The 22,175-nt window shown below is 39.3% G+C and overlaps 1 protein-coding gene across 1 annotated transcript in view; it reads left to right on the plus strand.

Annotated features, from left to right (window-relative positions):
• Positions 1-21,961, plus strand: part of LOC115932684 (engulfment and cell motility protein 2-like) — a 32,854-nt gene extending 10,893 nt beyond the window's left edge. Inside the window, exon 4 of the mRNA XM_063698913.1 lies at positions 21,326-21,961. Coding sequence (XP_063554983.1) covers positions 21,326-21,329 — 4 coding nt within the window. The 3' untranslated portion in view covers positions 21,330-21,961. The remainder of the gene's footprint in view (positions 1-21,325) is intronic.
• The last annotated feature ends 214 nt before the right edge of the window (positions 21,962-22,175 follow it).

Below are 22,175 nucleotides of genomic sequence, written 5' to 3' on the forward strand. Positions count from 1 at the left end.
TTTCTTCTTTACAGGGAGATTTAGAGAGGTCAGCTTTGCTAGGAGATGAAAGAAGATAAGTGCCTCCCCCTGATGCCACAGAGAAGCTTTTGGTCTTAAGACCTTTGTATTCTGGCTGCAGACCACTGTCAATTACACATTTTGTGAGTTGTCCATAGCAAGATTTAATCTAAGTCGACCTCCTATAGTTGCCAAAGAAGTTTCTAGGCCACTATCCTCCTCTGCCAGCTAGTATGTATTCATTGAATGCGAAGTAAAATTTAATGTTCCTGGCAGCATCAGCCGTTTGGAATGTGGCTAGAAATCCAGAAGTGAGAGAGAGGGGCCTTTCAGCTCTGAGAAAAATGACACAGAGCTCACAGATACTACTCCGTAGGAGAGGTGTGACAGCTCCCTCAGGCCCATTGATTTAGGATTCTCTATAATATTAAATGAAGGCAGCAGTTTAGGAAATGAAGTTATAGTAATTAACATTAGTAAGAAGTGATGGGCAACATTGGAAGGAGGAGACAGAAGAATTATGAAAAGCTGTCAGAAGAATTAAAGGCATTGTAATCTGGGACCATTTTGTTTATGGGAAAAGAGCTTCACATCTCAATAGCTCCTCAGGGTATCACAGTGTCACAACACAGAATAATCAGTGATGTTCTTTTTGATGAAGCCGACTCCTTAGCACTGACTATATTATAATCACTGTAGTCACTTCAGAAATAAAGAAATGTATATATCTTTAAAAGATTTGCATATGAATGGTCAAAATAATGGTTCTGAGAGAACCCTTAAAGCTTTGCTCCCTGGAAGATTGATTTATGTAGGATACTTGATTTCCTGGGTGGGCTAAATAAATAAAGCATAACTGTCAAAATCTGGATCAAATATTATAAAAAAGGTGAGCCTGTTATAAAAAATTTCCCAAAGCGCCCGACCCATTGTTCTCTAAGCCAGTTAGAACTGAATCCTAGACTACTTACTGTTGTAGCGCGTCCAGGCCCCAGCCCGTCTGCTGTAGGGTGGGACGGGGTTGCTGGACCAAAGTCCCTCCTTGTTTGGAGTCAGTGCTTCACCAGAGTTCCTTCTAGCCTTAGCGGTGGGGTCTGCCTGGCATGATGCGTGTGGCTTGGAAACCATCATGCTGCTCTGTGTCCATGTGCAATGTCCTTGTGACACAAGCGTCTCATTTTCAAGCGGTCCACATCTCTTTTTGAAGACAGTGCAGTTGATTGTGCCGTTAGGAAGGGAAATCCTATTTGAATTAATTTGCACTCACAAAAATGGGGAATGTTTCAGAGTGTAAAATACATTTGATGGTCAGTGGATTTTCATTCATTCACCCACTTTTCATTTGGGAGGAAAAAAATTTAAGAAAGTGAAAAAGGACCGGAGTTACGACATCACCTTCCTCTGGATAGTACCGACACACAGAGGAACCTAATCAATAGGTAAATACCTCTCGAACTGAAGAGCTTTTTCCTGTGATCCTCTGTGAGCAAAGTTGCCTTGAGGCAGCCATCTCGCCAGCAATTGCAGCACCTCCAGGGAGGGACCAAAGCCAGCTCTACTGTTTGTAGCCCTGCAAATCTAGAATTTTTATCCAGAGGGAATATGTTAAGATAGGCATGAAAGGGGAAAGTAACTCATCCAGCTGACACTGATTAAAAACCTGAATTGTTTAGGGCACTGACAGAACTAAGTAATCAAATGTATTTGCTCTCAAAGACCTTCTGGGCCGGTAGGAAAGACTAGTGATCATAGTGCGGTGTGATCCAGGTTTGTGGTCTGGGAAAGGATGGAGGAGGAACAGTAAGTTCTGTCTTGAAGTGTTTCTGGAAACATTTTGAAGAATGTCTTCAGACGAGCCTTGGAGGATGAGTAGGCAGACTAGGAATAACAGGAATTTCAGCCAGAGGGTGGCTAGAACCCAGAAGGAGTGTGTCGATTAGGCACAGGGCAAGGAGCAAGTGGGTGAGGAGGCTGGAGAGGTAGCGAGGACCAGATCAGGAAAGGCCTTAGTCTCATTCCTAAGGACAGCTGAGGGCATTTAATTAAGTTGGCAAAATATCTAGATTTGCATTTTAGAAAGAGCACAGGAAAGACCTGTGTAGCTAAGGGGTCCCTGAGGGAGGAGAGCAGCGCAGGAGTTGGCAGGTGGATCTGGAAAGAGGTATAAATCCCTGTTACCGCCTGTGGGGTGGAGTAGGGCCAATGTTGGGAGGTGGGGCCGGTGGGAGTGGAGGAGGAGAGCCAAGGATCTAAATTAAAAGGAGGCAACTTTGGCCAGGCGCAGTGGCTCATGCCTGTAATCCCAGCACTTTGGGAGGCCGAGGCAGGAGGATTGCCTGAGGTCAGGAGTTTGAGACCAGCCCGACTGACATGGTGAAACCTCGTCTCTAATAAAAATACAAAAATTAGCTAGGTGTGGTGGCAGACACCTGTAATCTCAGCTACTCAGGAGGCTGAGGTGGGAAAATTGCTTGAACCCTGGAGGCGGAGGTTGCAGTGAGCCGAGACTGGGCCATTGCACTCTAGCCTAGACAACAAGAGTGAAACTCCATTTCAAAAAAAAAAGAAAAAAGAGGCAAGTTTATCAATTGTCAGAAACAAGGGAAACCTGTGAGCCCACAGTGAAGGGAATACAATGAAAAATTAGAAGATTAGAAGTCAAGTGTAAGATTTAAGCTAAAGATGGACTTTGGAGTCAGCAAGCCCCTCCTCTGCCATTTTCCAATCTTTGATCTTGAGCAATTCACATAACTTCTCTAGACTTCAATTTGCTCATCTGGATATGAGGACTAAGTGAGCCAATGTATATACCATGCTTAGCAGGGTGCCTGGCACTCAGTAAGCCACTTTTTCCATTTTTTTCCCCTAAACACTTAATAGGAAACTTTTTTTTTTTTTTTGAGATGGAGTTTCGCTCGTTGCCCAGGCTGGAGTGCAATGGTGTGATCTTGGCTTACTGCAACCTCCACCTCACAGGTTCAAGCCGTTCTTCTGCCTCAGCCTCTCAAGTAGCTGGGGGTTATAGGCATGCGCCACCACTCCCGGCTAATTTTGTATTTTTAGTAGAGATGGGGTTTCACTGTGTTAGTCAGAAGATCTCTATCTCCTGACCTCGTGATCCACCTGCCTCTGCCTCCCAAAGTGCTGGGATTACAGGCGTGAGCCACTGCGCCCGGCCCAAATATTTCATTTTCAAGGCTGGAGGAGTTTGAGGGTTCATGGATATTTCCTGCTGCTGTTTACTGGGGAGAAATATATTGGATGAGCTCATTACAAATTTCTATAATTATAATATCTAAAAACTTAAAGTAGTTAATGCTAATTTACTGTAATCGTTATCAGACTATTTATAGCGACAGATTTTAGGATTCATACGACTAGTATAGACAATTCAAGCTGGGCACAGTTGTATGCGCCTGTAGCCCCAGTTACTTGGGAGGCTGTGGCTGGAGGATTGCATGAATCTAGGAGTTCAAGGCCAGCCTGGGCAACATGGTGGGACCCCATCTCTCTCTCACTTTTTTTTTTTTTTTTTTTTTTTTTTTTGAGATGGAGTCTGTCTGTTGCCCAGGCTGGAGTGCAGTGGTGTGATCTTGACTCACTGCAACCTCTGCCTCCTGGTTCAAGCAATTCTCATGCCTCAGCCTCCTGAGTAACTGGGATTACAGGCATGAGCCACTGTACCTGGCTAATTTTTGTAGAAAGATACAGAACAATTCCAGTTTCCCAAAAAATGACCTTGTGCTGCTTTTTTCTTAGGCAAACCACCCTCCATCCCAGTCCCTGGCAATCACTGATGTCTTCTCTGCCCCTATAGCTTTAGCTTTTCCAGAATGTCATATAAATGTGATCATACTGCATATAGTCTTTGCAGCTGGTTTCTTTCACTTAATACAGTGCAGTTGAGGTTCATCCATGTCACTGCATGTATCAGTAGTTCATTACTGCAGAGTACTGTTTCATTATGTGGATGTACCACAGTTTATTTATTCATGTACACATTGAAGGACATGTGAACTGTTTTTGGTTTTTGACTATAGGTTAAATATCCCTTATCCAAGATGCTTGAGACCAGAAGTGTTTCAGATTTCAGTGTTTTAGGATCTTGCAATATTTGTATATACATAGTGAGATATCTTGGGGATGGGACCCAAGTCTAAGCATAAAATTTATTTATGTTTCATATACACCTTGTATAAAATAAGGCGAAGGTAATTTCATACAATATTTTAAATATTTTCAGTGCATGAAACAAAGTTTGTGCTAAGTACTTATGTGTGGAATTTTCCACTTGCATCATGTCAGTGCTCAAAAAGTTTTGGATTTGGGAGCATTACAGATTTCAGATTTTTGGATTTGGGATACTCAATCTGTATTATAACTAAATATTGCTATCAATTTTTGTGTACAAGATTCTCTGTGAACTTAAGTTTTTATTTCATTAGGATACTTAGAAGTAGGATGGTTGAGGCATATATGATAGTTATGTATTGAACATTTTAATGAAACTGCCAAACTGTTTTCCAGGATTCCTGTGCCATTTCTGCATTTCCACTAGCAATGTATGAAAAACTTCAATTGCTTCACATACTCACCATTTTTCATGCTAGTCATTCTAATAAGTTCATAGTTATAGTCAGTATGATTTTAATTTGCACTACTGTAATGATTATGATATTGAGCATCCTTGCATTTATTTATTTGACAGATACTTTTTTTGGTGAAATGTCTGTTTAAATATTTTGTTCATTAAAATTTTTTTCTTAATTTTGAGTTTTGAGAGTTCTTTATATATTCTGGGTACAAATATTTTCTCTGAGTATGTGGCTTGTCTTTTCTTACAGTGTCCTTCACAGAGGAGAAATTTTAATTTTGATGAAGTTTACTTATATTCAGTTGTATAATACATTTTGGGTTAATTTTTGCATATGGAGTGAGGAATGAGTGTAAGTTAACATTTTTGCATGTGGATATTCAGTTGTTCCAGCATCATTTGGTGATATGATTATCCTTTTTCCAATGTTGCCTTTGCACCTTTATCGTAAACTAATTGACTATATTTCTGAACTCTAGTTTGTTTCCTCATTCTATGTGTCTATCATTTTGTCAATACTACATTGTTTTGATCACTGTAGTTTTTTGTATGTCTTAAAATTATTGTGTGATTCTTGCATATCCCCCCAAAATTGTTTTGCATTTTCTAGTTTTTTTTTTTTACCTTTCCATAGAAATTTTAAACTTAGTTTATATCTACAAAATATCCTGTTGGGATTTTGATTGAAGTTGCATTGAGTCTATAGCTCAATTTGGGGAGAATTGATGACTAACTTGAGTCTTACTACATGAACATGGAATGTCTCTTCATTATATGTTTAAAAAGTTTTATTTTATCACTATTTTAGAGTGTTAATGTATAGATTCTGTAGATGTTTTGTTAGGGTGAAAGCAATACTTCTTTGTTGTTGTTATGGTTGGAGCTATTGAGAAGTAATACTTTAAAAAGGATTTATTTTCCATTTGTTCATTATTGGTATATTGAAATATACTAGATCTTGCTAAACTCACTTATAAGTTATAGAAACTTTTTTTTGTAAATTCCTTGGGATTTTCTACATAGATCATCATGCCATCTGCAAATATTTCTCTCATTCAAATCTAAATGTCATTTATTTATTTTTCTTCTTATACTGGCTACAGCTTTCAGTAAAATATTGAATCATAGGTGATAAGAGTGGACATCCTTGCTTTCTTCCCAGTTTCTGGGGAAACACCTAGTCTTTCATCATTAAGTATGATGCTAGCTGTAGGTTTTTTTCTGCTTGCCTTTTTTCAGATTGAGGACATCTCTTTTATTCCTAGGTTGCTGAGAGTTTTTATTATGAATGTATGTTGAATTTTGTAAAATGCTTTTTTATTAGTAATTGATATGGTTATATGATTTTTCTTGTTTCATCCGTTAATTATGATGAATTACACTGATTGCTTTTCAAATGTTGAATCAGCCTTGAATTCCTGGGGTAAGCCTCACTTGGTCATAATGTTTTATTCCTTTAATATATTCTGGATCAATGTGCTTATATTTTGTTGAGGAGTCTTTGCATCTGTATTCCTAAGGTATATTGTCTATACCTCCTTGTCTTGTATAACTAAGTGACTTGGACCTTTTTGATGTCTATAAATGCTTACTTAATGATAGTTCCTTCAAATTGAGCGGTTACAGTACAGCTTACCTCTCCCTTAATTTTGCCTTGTTTTGTTTTTTGTTTTGGTTGAGTGGTATCTTAGTATGTTTGGGCTGCTATAACAAGGTATCTTAGACTGGGTAATTCATAAATAATGGAAATTTATTGCTCACCATTCTGGAGGCTGGGAAGTCCAAGATCAAGGCACTAGAAGATTTGGTGTCTAGTGTGGGCCAATTTGTCACGGATAGTGTCTTCTTTGTGTCCTTACATGTTGGAAGGGGTAAATAAACTCACTCAGGCCTCTTTTATAAGGGTACTAACCTCATTCATGAGGGTGTAGTCCTTATGACCTAATTACCTCCCAAAGGCTCCACCTCTTAACATTATTACATTGGAGATTAAATTTAACATATGACTGGGGGCAAGCAAAAACATTCAGACCATAGCAGGTAAAATCAGAGCATTTCAACCTGGCATGGTGGCTCACACCTGTAATCCCAGCACTTTGGGAGGCCAAGGTGGGCAGATCACGAGGTCAGGAGATCGAGACCATCCTGGCTAACACGGTAAAAATCCATCTCTACTAAAAATACAAAAAACTAGCCAGGCATGGTGGCACGAGCCTGTAGTCCCAGTTACTCGAGAGGCTGAAGCAGGATAATTGCTTGAACCCAGGAAGCGGAGGTTGCAGTAAGGCGAGATTGCACCACTGTACTCTAGCTTGGGCACAGAGTGAGACTCGGTCTCCAAAAAAAGTTTTTATCAGCTGAAATGTTTTTGATTTTCCTTTCTTGTTGTCTTTATATATGAAATAGGTTTGTATGGATAGCTTTATATGAAACTTGCCTCCTATTTTCTGTATTTTTTGAAATACTTTAAATTATCCTTGGTTAATGTGATATTCCATATGGAAGAGATCAGAGGTTTCATTTGTTTCTAGGACTCTTACTTTCTTAGTTCTTTAGTTCTTTTATTAGTTATTGATATTTATATATCAAGAAAATCACCACTTTATTCAAAAAATGTGCTGCAAATATATTCTCTAGTTTATGTGTTTTTCTTTACAGTGTTTTATTTCTGTGTGGCATTTAATGTTTTTTGTATTTACATTTCTCACGCTTATTTTGTTCTTTCCAATAAATGATTTATGAACATTTTCCCCAGTCTGAGATTGAAATATGTATATATGTATGTATATATGTTTGTATTCCTACCTGCCATGGCCTATTCTAGATCTTAAATCTTAGATTTGTTTGGTGTTTATTTTGAAGTAGGACATGAGATAGGCTCCAACATGCATATGTACTCGGTCTGTTAATTTTGTGTGGATCAATATCTAGTGGACCTTTCTTTGTTTACATCACTTTGTGTTTCAAATTACATTCAGGTGCTTCAGATAGTCTGTCAGTTTTTTCTCCTGAGTTCTCTCTGGGGGTCTCTGACCAGCTTCCATACAGATGGGCTGCCCTCTGTCTGGTGAAGGCTGTCACCTTGGAATCATCCTGGGATTCCCTTTGCCACTTTCCTTTTTTCAATATTCTCAGTTTCCTTTTTTTATTTCCTCATGGTGAGTGTTGAGGGTATTCAGTGGAGTTGATGGTATGATACATGATTTTGGAAAGATAACGAAAAGCCAGACCATGAAGAACCTCATATGCCACGAGTTTTAGCTTCTTTTTAATGGTAGTGTAACTACTGAGAATATTTTATAGGTGAGTTATATTTACTCTTATAGAGGATCCACTGTGGCTAAAATTTGTAGAATAGATGGAATAAAGGAAAATTAGATAAAGCCTGTTGTAGTAATTCAGGAAAGATATAATAGTACATAGAAATAAGACAGCCATAGTGGGGGTGTCATTTTCACAGAGCTTGGGGTTAATTGGGCATGGGAGAAAGGAAAGAAGGGTCAAGGATGGTACCCAGGCTTCCGAGTTTGGCTAGTAGATTGATCCTCAGAGTAGGAGTATCATGTTTAGAGTAGGCACTGAGTGTAATTTTGGACATACAGTGTAAATGATTGCAATAGATCCTTTGCCCACATTCACCAAATGTTAACAGTTTACTATGTTTACTTTATGATTTATCTGTCTCTCTGTCTTTATCTCTTTCACTTTGTGTGTGCATGTGTGTGAGTGTGTGTATGTTTTCTGACCCATTTGAGAAGTTTGTGGACATGATGCTCTTCTAAATCTAATTACTTCACTAAATGTTTCCTTGAAACAAGCCGTGATTGTCAAAATCAAGAAATTAACATTCAGTGTTGTTAGCTAATCTACAGACCTTATTCAGATTTTGCCAGTTGTCCCAATAGTGTTCTTTATGGGGAACAGAACTTCCAGATCTTGAATTGAAGTCAGTTATCATGTCTTTTTAATCTCATATAATCTGGAAGAGTTTTTCAGTCTATGATTGCTGGAAATTTGAATGGCTTTGGAATTATGTGTGTATATGTTGGGGATGGTGTTGATATGGGAAACAGATTTGTGATTGTGGTCCTTAGACCGCAGAGTATAAATTAGAATCAGGAATGCATCTGGGGAGATGGATTTTCTACTGTCTGTTGCTGGAAAGGTAGAAAACAGATCTTCTACTCAAGGATGACTGCATTGATTTGTTTTTTACCCGAGATGAATAATTTGGCTTTGATAATTTGGTTCAGGAACTAGGTGAGACTGATGCTTAGATATGTTTGTATCCTTAAGTAGTATAGAATTTACATGGCATATACATGACTACATAAATTCTTCCTACCTGGAAACATACCAGTGAATAGAAAAGGATTGGAGTGTGGCCAAAAAAAATCGAGCTTCTTAAATCTATCTTGGACACACAGTGTTACTGTTAGGTGCTGGCCTCTGTTAAGCTCTCTTGGGAACTTATATATTCCTGTTCTCTGTAGTCACCTTGCTGATATTATGATTCCATATTTCTGACTATTTACATTCATTAACCACGTGTGTGCGTGTGTCTGTTTTCTGTTTGCATACTGATATAAATTATTTACAGTCTGTTTTTAAAAAGGGAAAGTAGCATTATTCCTTGTCAATACTTAGTCCTCTGTGTTGAATTATACCTTTAATTAAAGAGTGGTATAGGAGTATATGTTTCTTTGTGTCATGTATTGAGTATTGTCTTCATTTTCTGTTAAGCCCTCAGATGTGTAGACCAGAGATATGATCTCTCTGTATGCAGCTCTTCTCAGAGATTTGTATCTACATGCAGTTGTGACTGACAGTTGTATTATTTGCTGCCACATTTCCAGTTGTGTGATTGAGTAGTGAACAGGCAGGCTTTGTCATTCAACTGGCCTGGATTTTATACAAGGCCAGTTGAATTTTATCTGAATTTGGGTAAATTGCTTAACTTTTCAATATTCATTTTCCTCTTTCAAGTGGGGACAATATTGTCAACCTTTTTTTTTTTTTTTTGAGATGGAGTCTTGCTCAGTCGCCTAGGCTGGAGTTCAGTAGCGCAATCTCGGCTCACTGCAAGCTCTGCCTCCTGGGTTCATGCCATTCTTCTGCCTCAGCCTCCCGATAGCTGGGACCACAGGCGCGTGCCACCACGCCTGGCTAATTTTTTTGTATTTTTAGTAGAGACGGGGTTTCACTGTGTTAGCCAGGATGGTCTCAATCTCCTGACCTCGTGATTCGCCCGCCTCGGCCTCCCAAAGTGCTTGGATTACAGGTGTGAGCCACCGTGCCCGGCCAATATTGTCAACTTTTTATGACTAACTTTCAGATTTAAATGAGATAATATTAAAATTTAGTTATGGGATCTGGCACAAATTGAGAATGCGAAAACAGTAGTTGATATTATTTTACTTCCTGCCATCTGCTTGATTATTATAGGCTGTTCACCCTGAGAATTGAGACTGCCCTATTTTTTTATGTTCTCTCAAAAAATTTTTTAAATGTCTTCCACAAGATTTTGTCTCCACAGTTATCCATTTACTTGACAGCCTCTCAGCATACGTTAGAGCAAAAGCCTTCCTGGTTCTTCTATATATTTTGATTTATAACTGTGAAATGTTGCTGTTCAATTGCCAAGCAAGGTAAGATTTTCTCTGATGTTTTCTTCAGTAGCTTCAATTTAGTGCCTCTTGTATTAGTAGTTTTAGGGTATTTTTTGGCTTCTGTGTATCTGGTATATATTTTTTAAGAGTTTTTCCAGGGGCTTAATATTTCTTCTGTAATCTCAGTTTGGAAGTACTGAGGACCCCGAGAAGACCTCTGAAACTGTAGCAGGGTGAGAAATGCCTGGTGTGTCCTTGATATGATTTGGCTGTTTGTCCCCACCTGAATCTCACTTTGAATTATAATCCCCATAATCCCCATGTGTCAAGGGTGGGACCAAGTGAAGGTCATTGGATCATGGAAGTGGTTTTCCGCATTCTGTTCTTGTGATTATGAGTGAGTCCCACCACATCTGATTTTTATAAGGATCTGACATTTCCCCTGCTGGCATTCACTCTATCCTGCCGGCTGTGAAGAAGGTGCCTGTTTTTCCTTTACCTTCTGCCGTCATTGTAAGTTTCCTGAGGCCTCCCCAGCAATGTGAATCAATTAAACCTCTTTCCTTTATAAATTACCCAGTCTCAGATATGTCTTCACAGCAGTGTGAGAATGAGCTAATACAGCCCTAGATCTGAGAACAGTCCAAAGCAGGGTGTTGAGATGGTTCTGGTTTTTACCTTTGGGAGTCAATATTGGACCAGCGGTTTGGTTGTAATTTTGCTTATTGTAAGATTCTGGAATAAGTAGCTGAAGGCTCAGAAGGAGGAGCAGGGCAGGGGGCAAGAGTTTATGGACTGGTCCTAGGAAGGGCAGGTCTTTCTCCTGGCTTGTAACTCTTTCCTCTAAAAGGAGGAGCTATTCTAGATGCTCCTCAAGTTTTCTTCATGTTCTGGTGCTTTCTGATTAACATCTTCTGAACCATCTCATCCATGCTGTATTGAAGCCCAGAGAAGCCCTGGCAATTTGGTTTAATGCCTGTTTCTAGATCCAGATTTTTACTTGTTCTAGAGTACTGAGCAGAGCCTGGTATTGCTGAGATTGATCTAGATTAGGGGTTGACAATTTTTTTTTTCCTGGTAACAGTGAGAGAGTAGGCTTTGTAGGTCAAGAGGCAAAATTGGGCCTATTATATACCTTCCTATATAACAAACAAGGACACAAATTTCCATGTGTACTTTTGGAGACAGGGTCTTACTCTGTTGCCCGGGCTGGAGTGCAGTGGTGTAATCACAGCTCACTGGAGCCTTGAGCCCCACACCAGGCTCAAGCGATTCTCTCACCTCAGCTCCCAGAGTAGCTGGCACTACAGGTGCATATCATCATGCCCAGATAATTTTTAAAATATTTTGATGGAGACAGGGTCTCACTGTGTTGTCCATGCTGGTCTTAAACTCCTAGGCTTGAGTGATTCTCTTGCCTCAGCTTCCCAAGTGCTAGGATTATAGGCATGAGCCACCGTGCCCAGACCATGTTTTTTATTGACATAAAAATATACCAATTGGCCGGGCGCGGTGGCTCACGCCTGTAATCCCAGCACTTTGGGAGGCCGAGGCGGGCGGATCATGAGGTCAGGAGATCGAGACCACCCTGGCTAACACGGTGAAACCCCGTCTCTACTAAAAATACAAAAAAATTAGCCGGGTGTAGTGGCGGGCGCCTGTAGTCCCAGCTACGTGGGAGGCTGAGGCAGGAGAATGGCGTGAACCCGGGAGGCGGAGCTTGCAGTGAGCCGAGATTGCGCCACTGCACTCCAGCCTGGGCAAGAGAGCCAGACTCCGTCTCAAAAAAAAAAAAAAAAAAAAAAAAAATATATATATACCAATAATAATTGAATGAAATTTTTCTTTTGTAATACAGGTCTGTTAATGAGAAGAGAATTTTTTCAGGGGAAGGGGGAGATGACATTTTGCTTAATTGGGGATCAAAGTTAGTGTCTTTATCATTAAATCAATGGCAAATGTTCTCTTAGTGCTGATTTTTAATGTGATTTAATGTGTTTTGTCTTTGAAAATGTCTTCACGCAGGTAGATACTGCCAAATAACAATATCAACTCATGAGCATATGATTTTAATTGAGCATATTTGTCACTGGGAAGGCATTTGTAGAATTCTATTAGATTCTTCTCTTGATTTCTGTGTTTCAGGATGTCATTACATTATAGATCAATCACTTCCAATTGAGGGGTGTGGAATTTCCTAACAAACCTCCTTGTTTCTCATCATTTAGGGATCACTATTTTTCCTTGTCCAGTGTCTTGAAGTTTGATGTTTCATGTATTTTGTCTATTTTTTGATTGTTTTAGATGGGAGGGTGAATCCTGTTTCTGTTAGTCTATTATGGCCAGAAGTGGAAGTCACTCTTGTCTATTTATTTTTAATGGCCTCACCACTGGCTTCGCTACCTCTGATCTGTCTTTGCATTTACTGTCATTTTTCACTAGAACAACTAATATTGTTTCTCAACAGTTCTATCATATAGAGTTAGGGCAAGAAAAGAGAAAAAAAAAGGAGAAAATAAAACAATAAAAGAGAAAGAACAAGTAAAAAACTTTTTCAATGGATGCTCCTACATCATTTCTTGTACTCACAGTCTGGTTTCTATATAGCAGCTTAGAGTACCTACATACCGTGAATCAGCTTTTGTTTCTTCCCTTCTCGGACTCCTCCAGTAACATGCAGTCACTCTGAAATAATACCCCTGCCCCTCACCATGTCCTGCCTGTCCTGCCTTGTCTAATTCTTGCCCTTGTGTTAGCCCTTGTCTTCTTTGGGCACACTCCATTCCAGCCCCATGGCTTGCCTGTTGCTTTTTGAATGCACTAAGCCTGTTGTGCTCACCTCAGGGCTTTTCTTGGTTGCTGTTTCCTGTGCCTATGATCTCTTCTTTCAGATGCTTGCATGGCTGGCTTCCTCAGATCATTCAAGTCTCTGTCCAAGGGTTACTTCTTCTGAGAGCCACCCTGATGACGTTATCTAAAATACCCGTAACCTCAACTTCAGAAACTCTTTAACTGGAAGCAACTAAACCACTTACACCTTCAGAGCTTGGGTATGACATATGTGGTCCCTCCTCCCTGGAAATTGCTGTGACTTGTCTCTGAATGAATGTTTAGAAGCTGGAGCAGTGGTGGGAACGTGGTGGTTTGAAGGCATGCCCCTGACACTGACCTCCACTCTTCTCACTCTCTGGAGCAACACAACAAGCAGGGTGAATGTAGAGAGAGGGTCTGGCACATGACCTTAGCCTTGCTGGGGAGGTAAGGTAGGCTCCATTTTTCCTGCACTGTGTGGCGGAGATGGTGCCCCTGTCCTTGGGTTCCTAAGCTCAGCATGAATAGTAGAACTTGGTGCTTCTGTAGGGTCTAAAATGCAGATGCTTTCTACATGTGGTGGTTTGGGCTTGCAGTCTTATTCCCAGGAGATCTTAAGCAGAACTGAAATGGTGGGCCGATCTGTCCCCATCTGTAAGGTTCGAGAAAGACCACATCACCTTCCTGCCCTTGAAAAGAACAGCTCCCTCTTACTACCTGCTTCTTTGCCACACCTGTCCTGATTGGGTGCTGAGTAGCTTAAGAAGTCAGTAGGCAGAGATTTGTCCCAGCCCAGTTAGGGAAACATAGTACTTGAAAGAGAAAGAACAGGAAGACCAGGCATTTTTTTTTTTTTTTTTGAGATCAAGTCTCACTGTGTGACCCAGGCTGGAGTACAGTGGCCTGATCTCGGCTCACTGCAACCTCTGCCTCCTGGGTTTGAGTGATTCTTCTGCTTCAGCCTCCTGAATAGCTGGGACTACAGGTGCTTACCACCATGCCCAGCTAATTTTTGTATTTTTAGTAGAGACAGGGTTTCGCCATGTTGGCCAGGCTGGTCTCAAACTCCTGACCTTGATGATCCGCCTGCCTTGACCTCCCAAAGTGCTGGGATTACAGACATGAGCTGCCACACGCGGCCAGATCAGGCATTTCTTATGGAGGCAAAACAAATGGAAGACACAGAAAAGAATTTTAACAAATATTGAAAACTCTACGGAGAAGGCAGTGGCTTTTTTGTTTGTTTGTTTGTTTGTTTCTGAAAGTCTAGAACTGAAGAGAATGGCCTCTGCTGGGGATAGCATTGGTGCTTTGAAAGGCAGTGTGAAAGGGCACATTGAACCATTCAGAGCTGATGACAAAGACATGGAAACTTGAGAGGAAACAATAAGAAGATACGAGTGGAGGTCCAGGAGACCTCATATGCCAAGTGCTAAGAATTTTAGGAGGAGTAAAGAACAGATGGAGGAGGATTTCCAGTCGAGGAAATCATAGCGGTCATCTTCTGGTTGAACATGCTCTTTTCTGATACTGCACTCAAATGAGAATAAAAGAATTAAAAGACGTGCGACCACAAGGGCAGAAGCAAAGGGAAATATGGCTAAAGCAGATGAATGTTGTTACCTTGTCTTTGTGTTTTGGAAGTTGAAAATTACCACGGACTCCATGATTTAAGGCAGTGCTTGTTTATTAATCTGACAGTTTCCATGGGTCAGGAGTCTGGGCTTGGTATAACTGAATCCTCTGCTCACAACTCACATACTTGATGTCAACGTGTTGGCTGGTGCTGAGATTCTCAGTTGAGGCTTGAGGTTCTCTTCCAAGCTCGCTGATTCTTGAGAGAATTCATTTTCTTGCAGTCTTTGACATCCTCACTTTCTTGCTGGTATTTGGCTGGGGTTCACTCTCAGCTTCAGGAATCTGTCCTTTTTCTTCGTTGACAGTTTACTGCATACCTGTTTACTTTCTCTTGGTGGCCAGCAAGATTGCTTTTCATGTCCTGAGAAGCAGGGACTCATTCCCCTCATGCTTCAAACATCTTTGACTTCCTTCCTCTGCCATCAGTCAGAGAAAATGAGTTTTAAATGTCTCACTTGATTAGCTTAGGCTCACTCAGATAATCTATCTTAAGATTAATGGAATTGGGACTTTAATTATGTCTTCAAACTCACTTCCCAGTACAGATGCTCCTTGATTTACAGTGAAGTTGCATTTCAGTAAACCCATCGTAAGTTGAAAATATCATGTCAAAAATGCATTTAATACCTCTAACCTACTGAACATCATAGCTTAGCCCAACCTACCTTACATGTGCTCAGAACACTTACATTAGCCTATAGTTGGGCAAAATCATCTAATGCAAAGCCAACTTTTTTTTTTTTTTGAGATGGAGTCTCGCTTTGTCGTGCAGGCTGGAGTGCAGTGGCGTGATCTTGGCTCACTGCAGCCTCTGCCTCACAGATTCAAGTGATTCTCCTGCCTCAGCTTCCCGAGTAGCTGGGATTACAGGTGTGTGCTGCCATGCCTGACTACTGTTTGTATTTTTAGTAGAGATGGGGTTTCACCATGTTGGCCAGGCTGGTCTCAAACTCCTGACCTCAAGTGATCCACCTGCCTTGGCCTCCCAAAGTGCTGGGATTACAGGTGTGAGCCACTGCACCCTGGCCACAAAGCCTGTTTTTATAATAAAGTGTGGAATATCTCATGTAATTTATTGAATACCACCCTGAAAGTGAAAACCAGAATGGTTGTACGAGCATTCCATATATGGTTTCTACTGAATATTGTTTTTGTACCATCGCAAACTAAAATATCATAAAATTGCAAGTTGAATTATTGTAAGTTGGGGACCAGCTGAAGTATCTAGATTGGTGTTTGAATGGCCAGGATGGTGGGGCTTTGGGGGCAGGGGGATCTTTAGCATTCTGCCAACCATCACAATCCCCAGAATGGAGGGCTACACAGTTGTGGAAAGGCACAAGGAAGATGTCTGTACACAGCCATGGAGTCATCTACAAGACATTATTCTCCTGATAAGAGTCAGGTGTAGAACAGTTATTCATAGCATACTATTAATACCTTTTGTCTAAGAAAGGGGGTGAAAACAGAGAAGATATGTGTCTTTACTGATATTTTACAAAAGACAGAATGGAAAGTTAAATAAATTAAAAAGAGTGATAGTTTACAGGATTAGAAACAGAATAAGGAAGGTGCAGGGCCAGGAATGAGCTATGCTTCTCTGAATGTACCTGCTTTATGGTCTAGACTTAAGAACCAGGCAAATGTTTTATATAATGTTAAAAATAAAAAAGATAAAAATAAAGTGGTCTTTAAAAATTGAAAGCAATCTGTGTGTCAAGTTTGTGGTATGATTCCCCAGAGAAGAGATGTTTAAAGCGAATGCTTTTAAATTGCAGTATTATGGCAGAATATTTCTATCATAATATATCTTAATCATAATGTAATATATATATATATATATATTTTTTTTTTGAGACGGAGTCTCGCTCTGTCGCCCAGGCTGGAGTGCAGTGGCGCGATCTCGGCTCACTGCAAGCTCCGCCTCCTGGGTTCACGCCATTCTCCTGCCTCAGCCTCCCGAGTAGCTGGGACTACAGGCGCCCGCCACCACGCCCGGCTAATTTTTAGTATTTTTAGTAGACATGGGGTTTCACCGTGTTAGCCAGGATGGTCTCGATCTCCTGACCTCGTGATCCACCCGCCTCGGCCTCCCAAAGTGCTGGGATTACAGGCGTGAGCCACCGCGCCCGGCCTGTAATATATTTTAATCCCATTAAGAAACCTTAAACTGCATTCAGTGTTCTGGTTGTCAGTGTTAATATATGTATTGCCATTTGAAACTATTTATATATATATATATATATATATGGTGTGTGTTTCTGTGTGTGTGTGTATATATGCTCTCTATGGTGTGTGTGTATATATATGCTCTCTCTATATATGGTGTGTGTGTGTGTATGTGTGTGTGTATATATATATGTGGCCTGTATGGTATATATATGTCTCTATGGTGTGTTTGTATATATATCTATATATCTATATCTATACATGGTCTCTTTATATATATGGTGAGAAAACTAATAATCATGCTAATTCCAATAATAACAATATTATCAGTGTAAAATTAAATGTACAATTATAAAAATATAATTAAAATTCTCTCATCTTTAATTTGACTCAAAAGTGTTAGGATAAACTTATTTATTTTTCTATCTTTTTAAGGAAATTATATATTTCATGTGTATATATATATGCTCTATGGTGTGTGTGTGTATATATATGCTCTCTCTATATATGGTGTATGTGTGTGTGTATGTGTGTGTGTATGTGTGTGTGTATATATATATATGTGGCCTCTATGGTATATATATGTCTCTCTGGTGTGTTTGTATATATATCTATATATCTATATGTATATGGTCTCTATATATATGGTGAAAAAACTAATAATTAAGCTAATTCCAATAATAACCAATATTATCAGTGTAAAATTAAATGTACAATTAGAAAAATATAATTAAGTAAAATTCTCTCTTCTTTAATTTGACTCAAAAGTGTTAGGATAAACTCATTTATTTTTCCATCTTTTTAAGGAAATTATATATTTCATAGTTTTATCTATGTGTATTAGTTTGCTTGGGCTGTCATAAGAGAGTACCACAGATCAGGCAACTTAAACAACATAAATTTATTTTCTCACAGTTCATCGGCTACAGATCCAAGATCAAGGTCCCGGCAGGCTTGGTTTCTGGTGAGGTCTTTCTTCTTGGCTTACATAGAGGGCTGTCTTCTGGATTAGACCTCCCCCATATGACCTCATTTAGCCTTAATTACCCCCTTAAATCTCCAAATACAGCCCTATCTCCAAATACATACCTATCTTCAAATATAGTCACATTGAGGATTAGGGCTTCAACATGTGAATTTTGAGGGGAACAGAATTCAGTTTATAACACTAAGAAGCTAATATTCAAGTTTTAATTTCTAAGTACCATTTTCTACTCAAATCATGGTCTGTTGTATAAATAGGTTCCAAGTCTCTGGCACAGCTTTACATTTAGGCCAGAAATGAACAGATTGAGGCTGGGACATGTCTTTCCTGAAAGCAAGGAAGTTATCAGAGACTTCTAAGGTCATGTTAAAAAGAATGCAGGAGCCAATGTGAAGGAGCTTCTACTGGCCAAAAATGGAATTTTGAGAGTTCTTTATATATTTTAGACATGAGCCCACTGTCAGATATATGGTTTGCAAATTTTTTCTCTCTGTGTGTAGCTTGTCATCTTATCTTAACAGGATATTTTACAGAACCAAAGTTTTGAATTTTAATGGGTTCACTTTATCAGTTTTTCCTTTAATGGTTTGTATTTTTGATGTCAAGTATAAGAACCCTGTCTAGAGCCCAAAGATTTTCTCTCTTGTTTTAAAAAATATTTTTTATGGTTATACACTTTTTTTAAAATTATACTTTAAGTTTTAGGGTACATGTGCACCACGTGCAGGTTTGTTACATATGTATACGTGTGCCATGTTGGTGTGCTGCACCCATTAACTCGTCATTTAACATTAGGTATATCTCTTAATGCTATCCCTCCCCCCTCCCCCCACCCCACAACAGGCCCCGGTGTGTGATGTTCCCATTCCTGTGTCCATGTGTTCTCATTGTTGAATTCCCACCTATGAGTGAGAACATGTGGTGTTTGGTTTTTTGTCCTTGCAATAGTTTGCTGAGAATGATGGTTTCCAGCTTCATCAATGTCCCCACAAAGGACATGAACTCATCATTTTTTATGGCTGCATAGTATTCCATGGTTATATGTTTATATTTAAGTTTGTGATCCATTTTGAGTTAATTTCCATATAAAATATAAGGTTTAGTTAGAGGTTTTCTTTTGGTTTTGGTTTTTGCCTGTGGATATTTAATTGCTCTAGTGTTACTTGTTGAAAAGGCTATCTTTCCTGCATTGAATTACTTTTGTGTCTTGTCAAAAATCATTTGGACATATATGTGTGGGGCTACTTATGGGTTCTCTAAACTTTTCCATTGATCTGTTTGTCTGTCCCTTTATCAATACAACATTGTCTTGATTACTGTAATTAAGACTACTTGATCATAATAAGGCTTAATATTGGACAGAGTGGGTCCTCTCCTTTTATTCTTCTTTGTTAAGATTGTTTTAGCTGTTCTGGGACCTATATGCTTTTCCAGATAAGTTTTGGAATGAGCTTGTTTATATTTTCCAAAACCTTGCTGGGCTTGCATTAAACTAATGCATCAGTACAGGGATAGTTGATATATTTACTGTATGGTCTACTGATCCTTAAACGTGGTGTCTTCCTCCATTTATTTAGCTTTTTAAAAAACCTTCTTTCATTAGCATTCTATAATTTCATAATGTTTTGTTAAGTGTATACCTAGTATTTCTTTTTGGAGGGGAGCAATTGTAAATGGTATTGCATCATTAATTTCAGTTTCCACATTTAACTGATGTGATTTTTGTGTTTCTTGATTTTATCTTCTACAACCTTACTAAACTCACTTATCAGTTCTAGGTGTTTTTTTTGTTGTTGTTGTTTTTTGCTTTTGTTTTTGTTTTTTTTGCAGGTTCCAGGAGATTTTCTATATAGCCAATCATGTCATCTGTAAATGTGGACAGTTGTATTTTTTTTTCTCTCGTTTGTGTGCCCTTTATTTTTATTGCCTTATTTTAGTATCTAGAATTTCCAGTACTATGTTGAATAAGAGCGGTGAGAGCAGATGTTCTTGCTTTGTTTCTGGCCTTGTAGGGAAAGCATTTTTAGGCTTCCATGTTAAGGATGATGTTAACTGTAGATTTTTTGTAGATGTTCTTTATCAGCGGAGGAAGGTCACTCTCATTCCTATTCTTTATCTCCAATTTTCTTAGAGTTTTTTTTTCTTTCATCATGAATGGGTATTGGATTTTGTCAAATGCTTTTTCTCTATCAATTAATATGACAATATGATTTTTGTAGCTGTTGCTATAATACATTGCATTAATTGTTTTTCAAATTCTACAGCATTTGCATACCTGGAGTAATCTCACGTGGTCATAGTGTGATAAAGATAAGAGATTAGGAAAACTGCTGGGAGCAGTGGTTCACACCTGTAATCCCAGCACTTTGGGAGTTCAGGAGCTCCCAGCACTTGAGCTCAGGAGTTTGAGACCAGCCTGGGCAACATGGTGAGACCTCATCTCTGCAAAAAATACAAAATTAGCTGGGCGTGGTTACATGCACCTGTGATCCCATCTACTTGGGAGTCTGAGGTGAGAGGACTGCTTGAGCCTGGGAGGCAGAGGGGTTGCAATGAGCTGAGGTCATCCAACTGTACTCCAGCCTGGGCAACAGAGCAAGACTCTGTCTCAAAAAAAAAAAAAGATTAAGGATACTAAAATGAAAACATTAGTGTTTGGAGAGAAGACCAAATAGATAAACTGAATTGATATAGGAAAATAAGAGAATTCTGTAAGGTAGCTGAAAAAGCTGGCATTTTATACACTGAAGTCATAATTGCTGTCTTTTAGAAGTTAGAGATAATAAGAATTTGAGTTTAGAGTCAAAAGGGTCAGTCTCCATCAAATACTAATATCCTAATCAAATAATTACTTGGCTGAGTGTGGTGGCTCATGCCTGTAATCACAGCACTTTGGGAGGCCAAGGTGGATGGATGACAAGTTCAGGAGATTGAGACCATCCTGGCTAACATGGTGAAACCCCCGTCTCTACTAAAAATACAAAAAATTAGCCGGGCATGGTGGCGGGCTCCTGTAGTCCCAGCTACTTGGGAGGCCGAGGCAGGAGAATGGCATGAACCCAGGAGGTGGAGCTTTCAGTGAGCCGAGACCACGCCACTGCACTCCAGCCTGGGCAACAGAGCGAGAGACTCCATCTCAAAATAATAATAATAATTATTATTATTTAACTTAACTTTACGATGCTCTAATAATCAAAATTGATAGTGGCTTGTGAACAGATAGATCACTTGAATAGAATAGAGCCCAGAAATAAACCCAAATGCTTCTGGGGGAGTTTAGTATATTATAAACATGACATTTTAAATCAATGAGGAAAAGAAATCATTTGCAGCTCGCCCTACCATACGCAGCAGGAATAGGAAGTCATTGGCAGAATAAAAAGATGGTAAGAACAGAACAGAATTATAGAACAGTACGTTTCTTGCTTCCCCACTTTTCAAAGTATTTTTTGCTTTTACACAAGTATAAGTGTAATTTTATTTTCTAAATGTATACTACTTGTTTTGTCTCTTTCTTAGATGAATGAAAAAAATTACACCTTTAGAAAAAGAGTTGTTAGAAAAAAGCCTTGGCTGCATGTAGGGGAAGTGACAGCACAGAAGAGACCAGAGAAGAGCCTCCTGGAGGAGAGCCTGCACTTTGACCATGCTGTCCGGATGGGTGCGGTGCCCTCTTCTGCAGAGTGTTCACTTCTCTGCTTTTTCTATGGTTCCATTTCATAGAAAGATTTGGGGTGATGTTTCTTTTCCCTCAACTTTTTATTTTGAAAACTTGCAAACACAGAAAAGTTGATAAAATAATACAGTGAACATCGGTATGCTTTTCAACTGGATTCACCAATTAAGGTTTTGTCATACTTGTTTTCTCTCCTCCGCATATGGAAGATTGTATATGTGCCCTTTTTCCCCCTGAATCATTTCAAAGTAAGTTACCAGTATCATGGCATTTCACTGTTAAGTACTTTCGCAGATATCTTCTAGGAACCAGGACATTCTCCTATATAATCACAATACCATTAATCCCACCCCAAAAATTTAACATCAATACACTAATGATACCTACTGTATAGATTATAATCAGCTTCCTTGCAGCAATCTGTTTAGAAGGCTTGCATCCTGTCACTGTCCACTGATTAAATTTTGAACTCTAACTTGAAACCCTGGTCATCTCATTGCCTTCTTTCTTATACCCATTAAGTCAAAAGGAGCTCTCATTTTATTTCAATGGAAAACAGAATGGAAAAGAGGGGAAGAGTCCCTAGGTACCTTGGATAAAGTATGAGCACTTACTACCATATGTATTCTAGTTCTGTAGTTTTCAAACTTCAGGGAGCATCTCAAGGCTTATTAAAGCACAGATAGTTGTCCT

The sequence above is a fragment of the Gorilla gorilla genome, chromosome 16 (assembly GCF_029281585.2).
Source record: "Gorilla gorilla gorilla isolate KB3781 chromosome 16, NHGRI_mGorGor1-v2.1_pri, whole genome shotgun sequence".
Taxonomy (NCBI): Eukaryota; Metazoa; Chordata; class Mammalia; order Primates; family Hominidae; genus Gorilla; species Gorilla gorilla.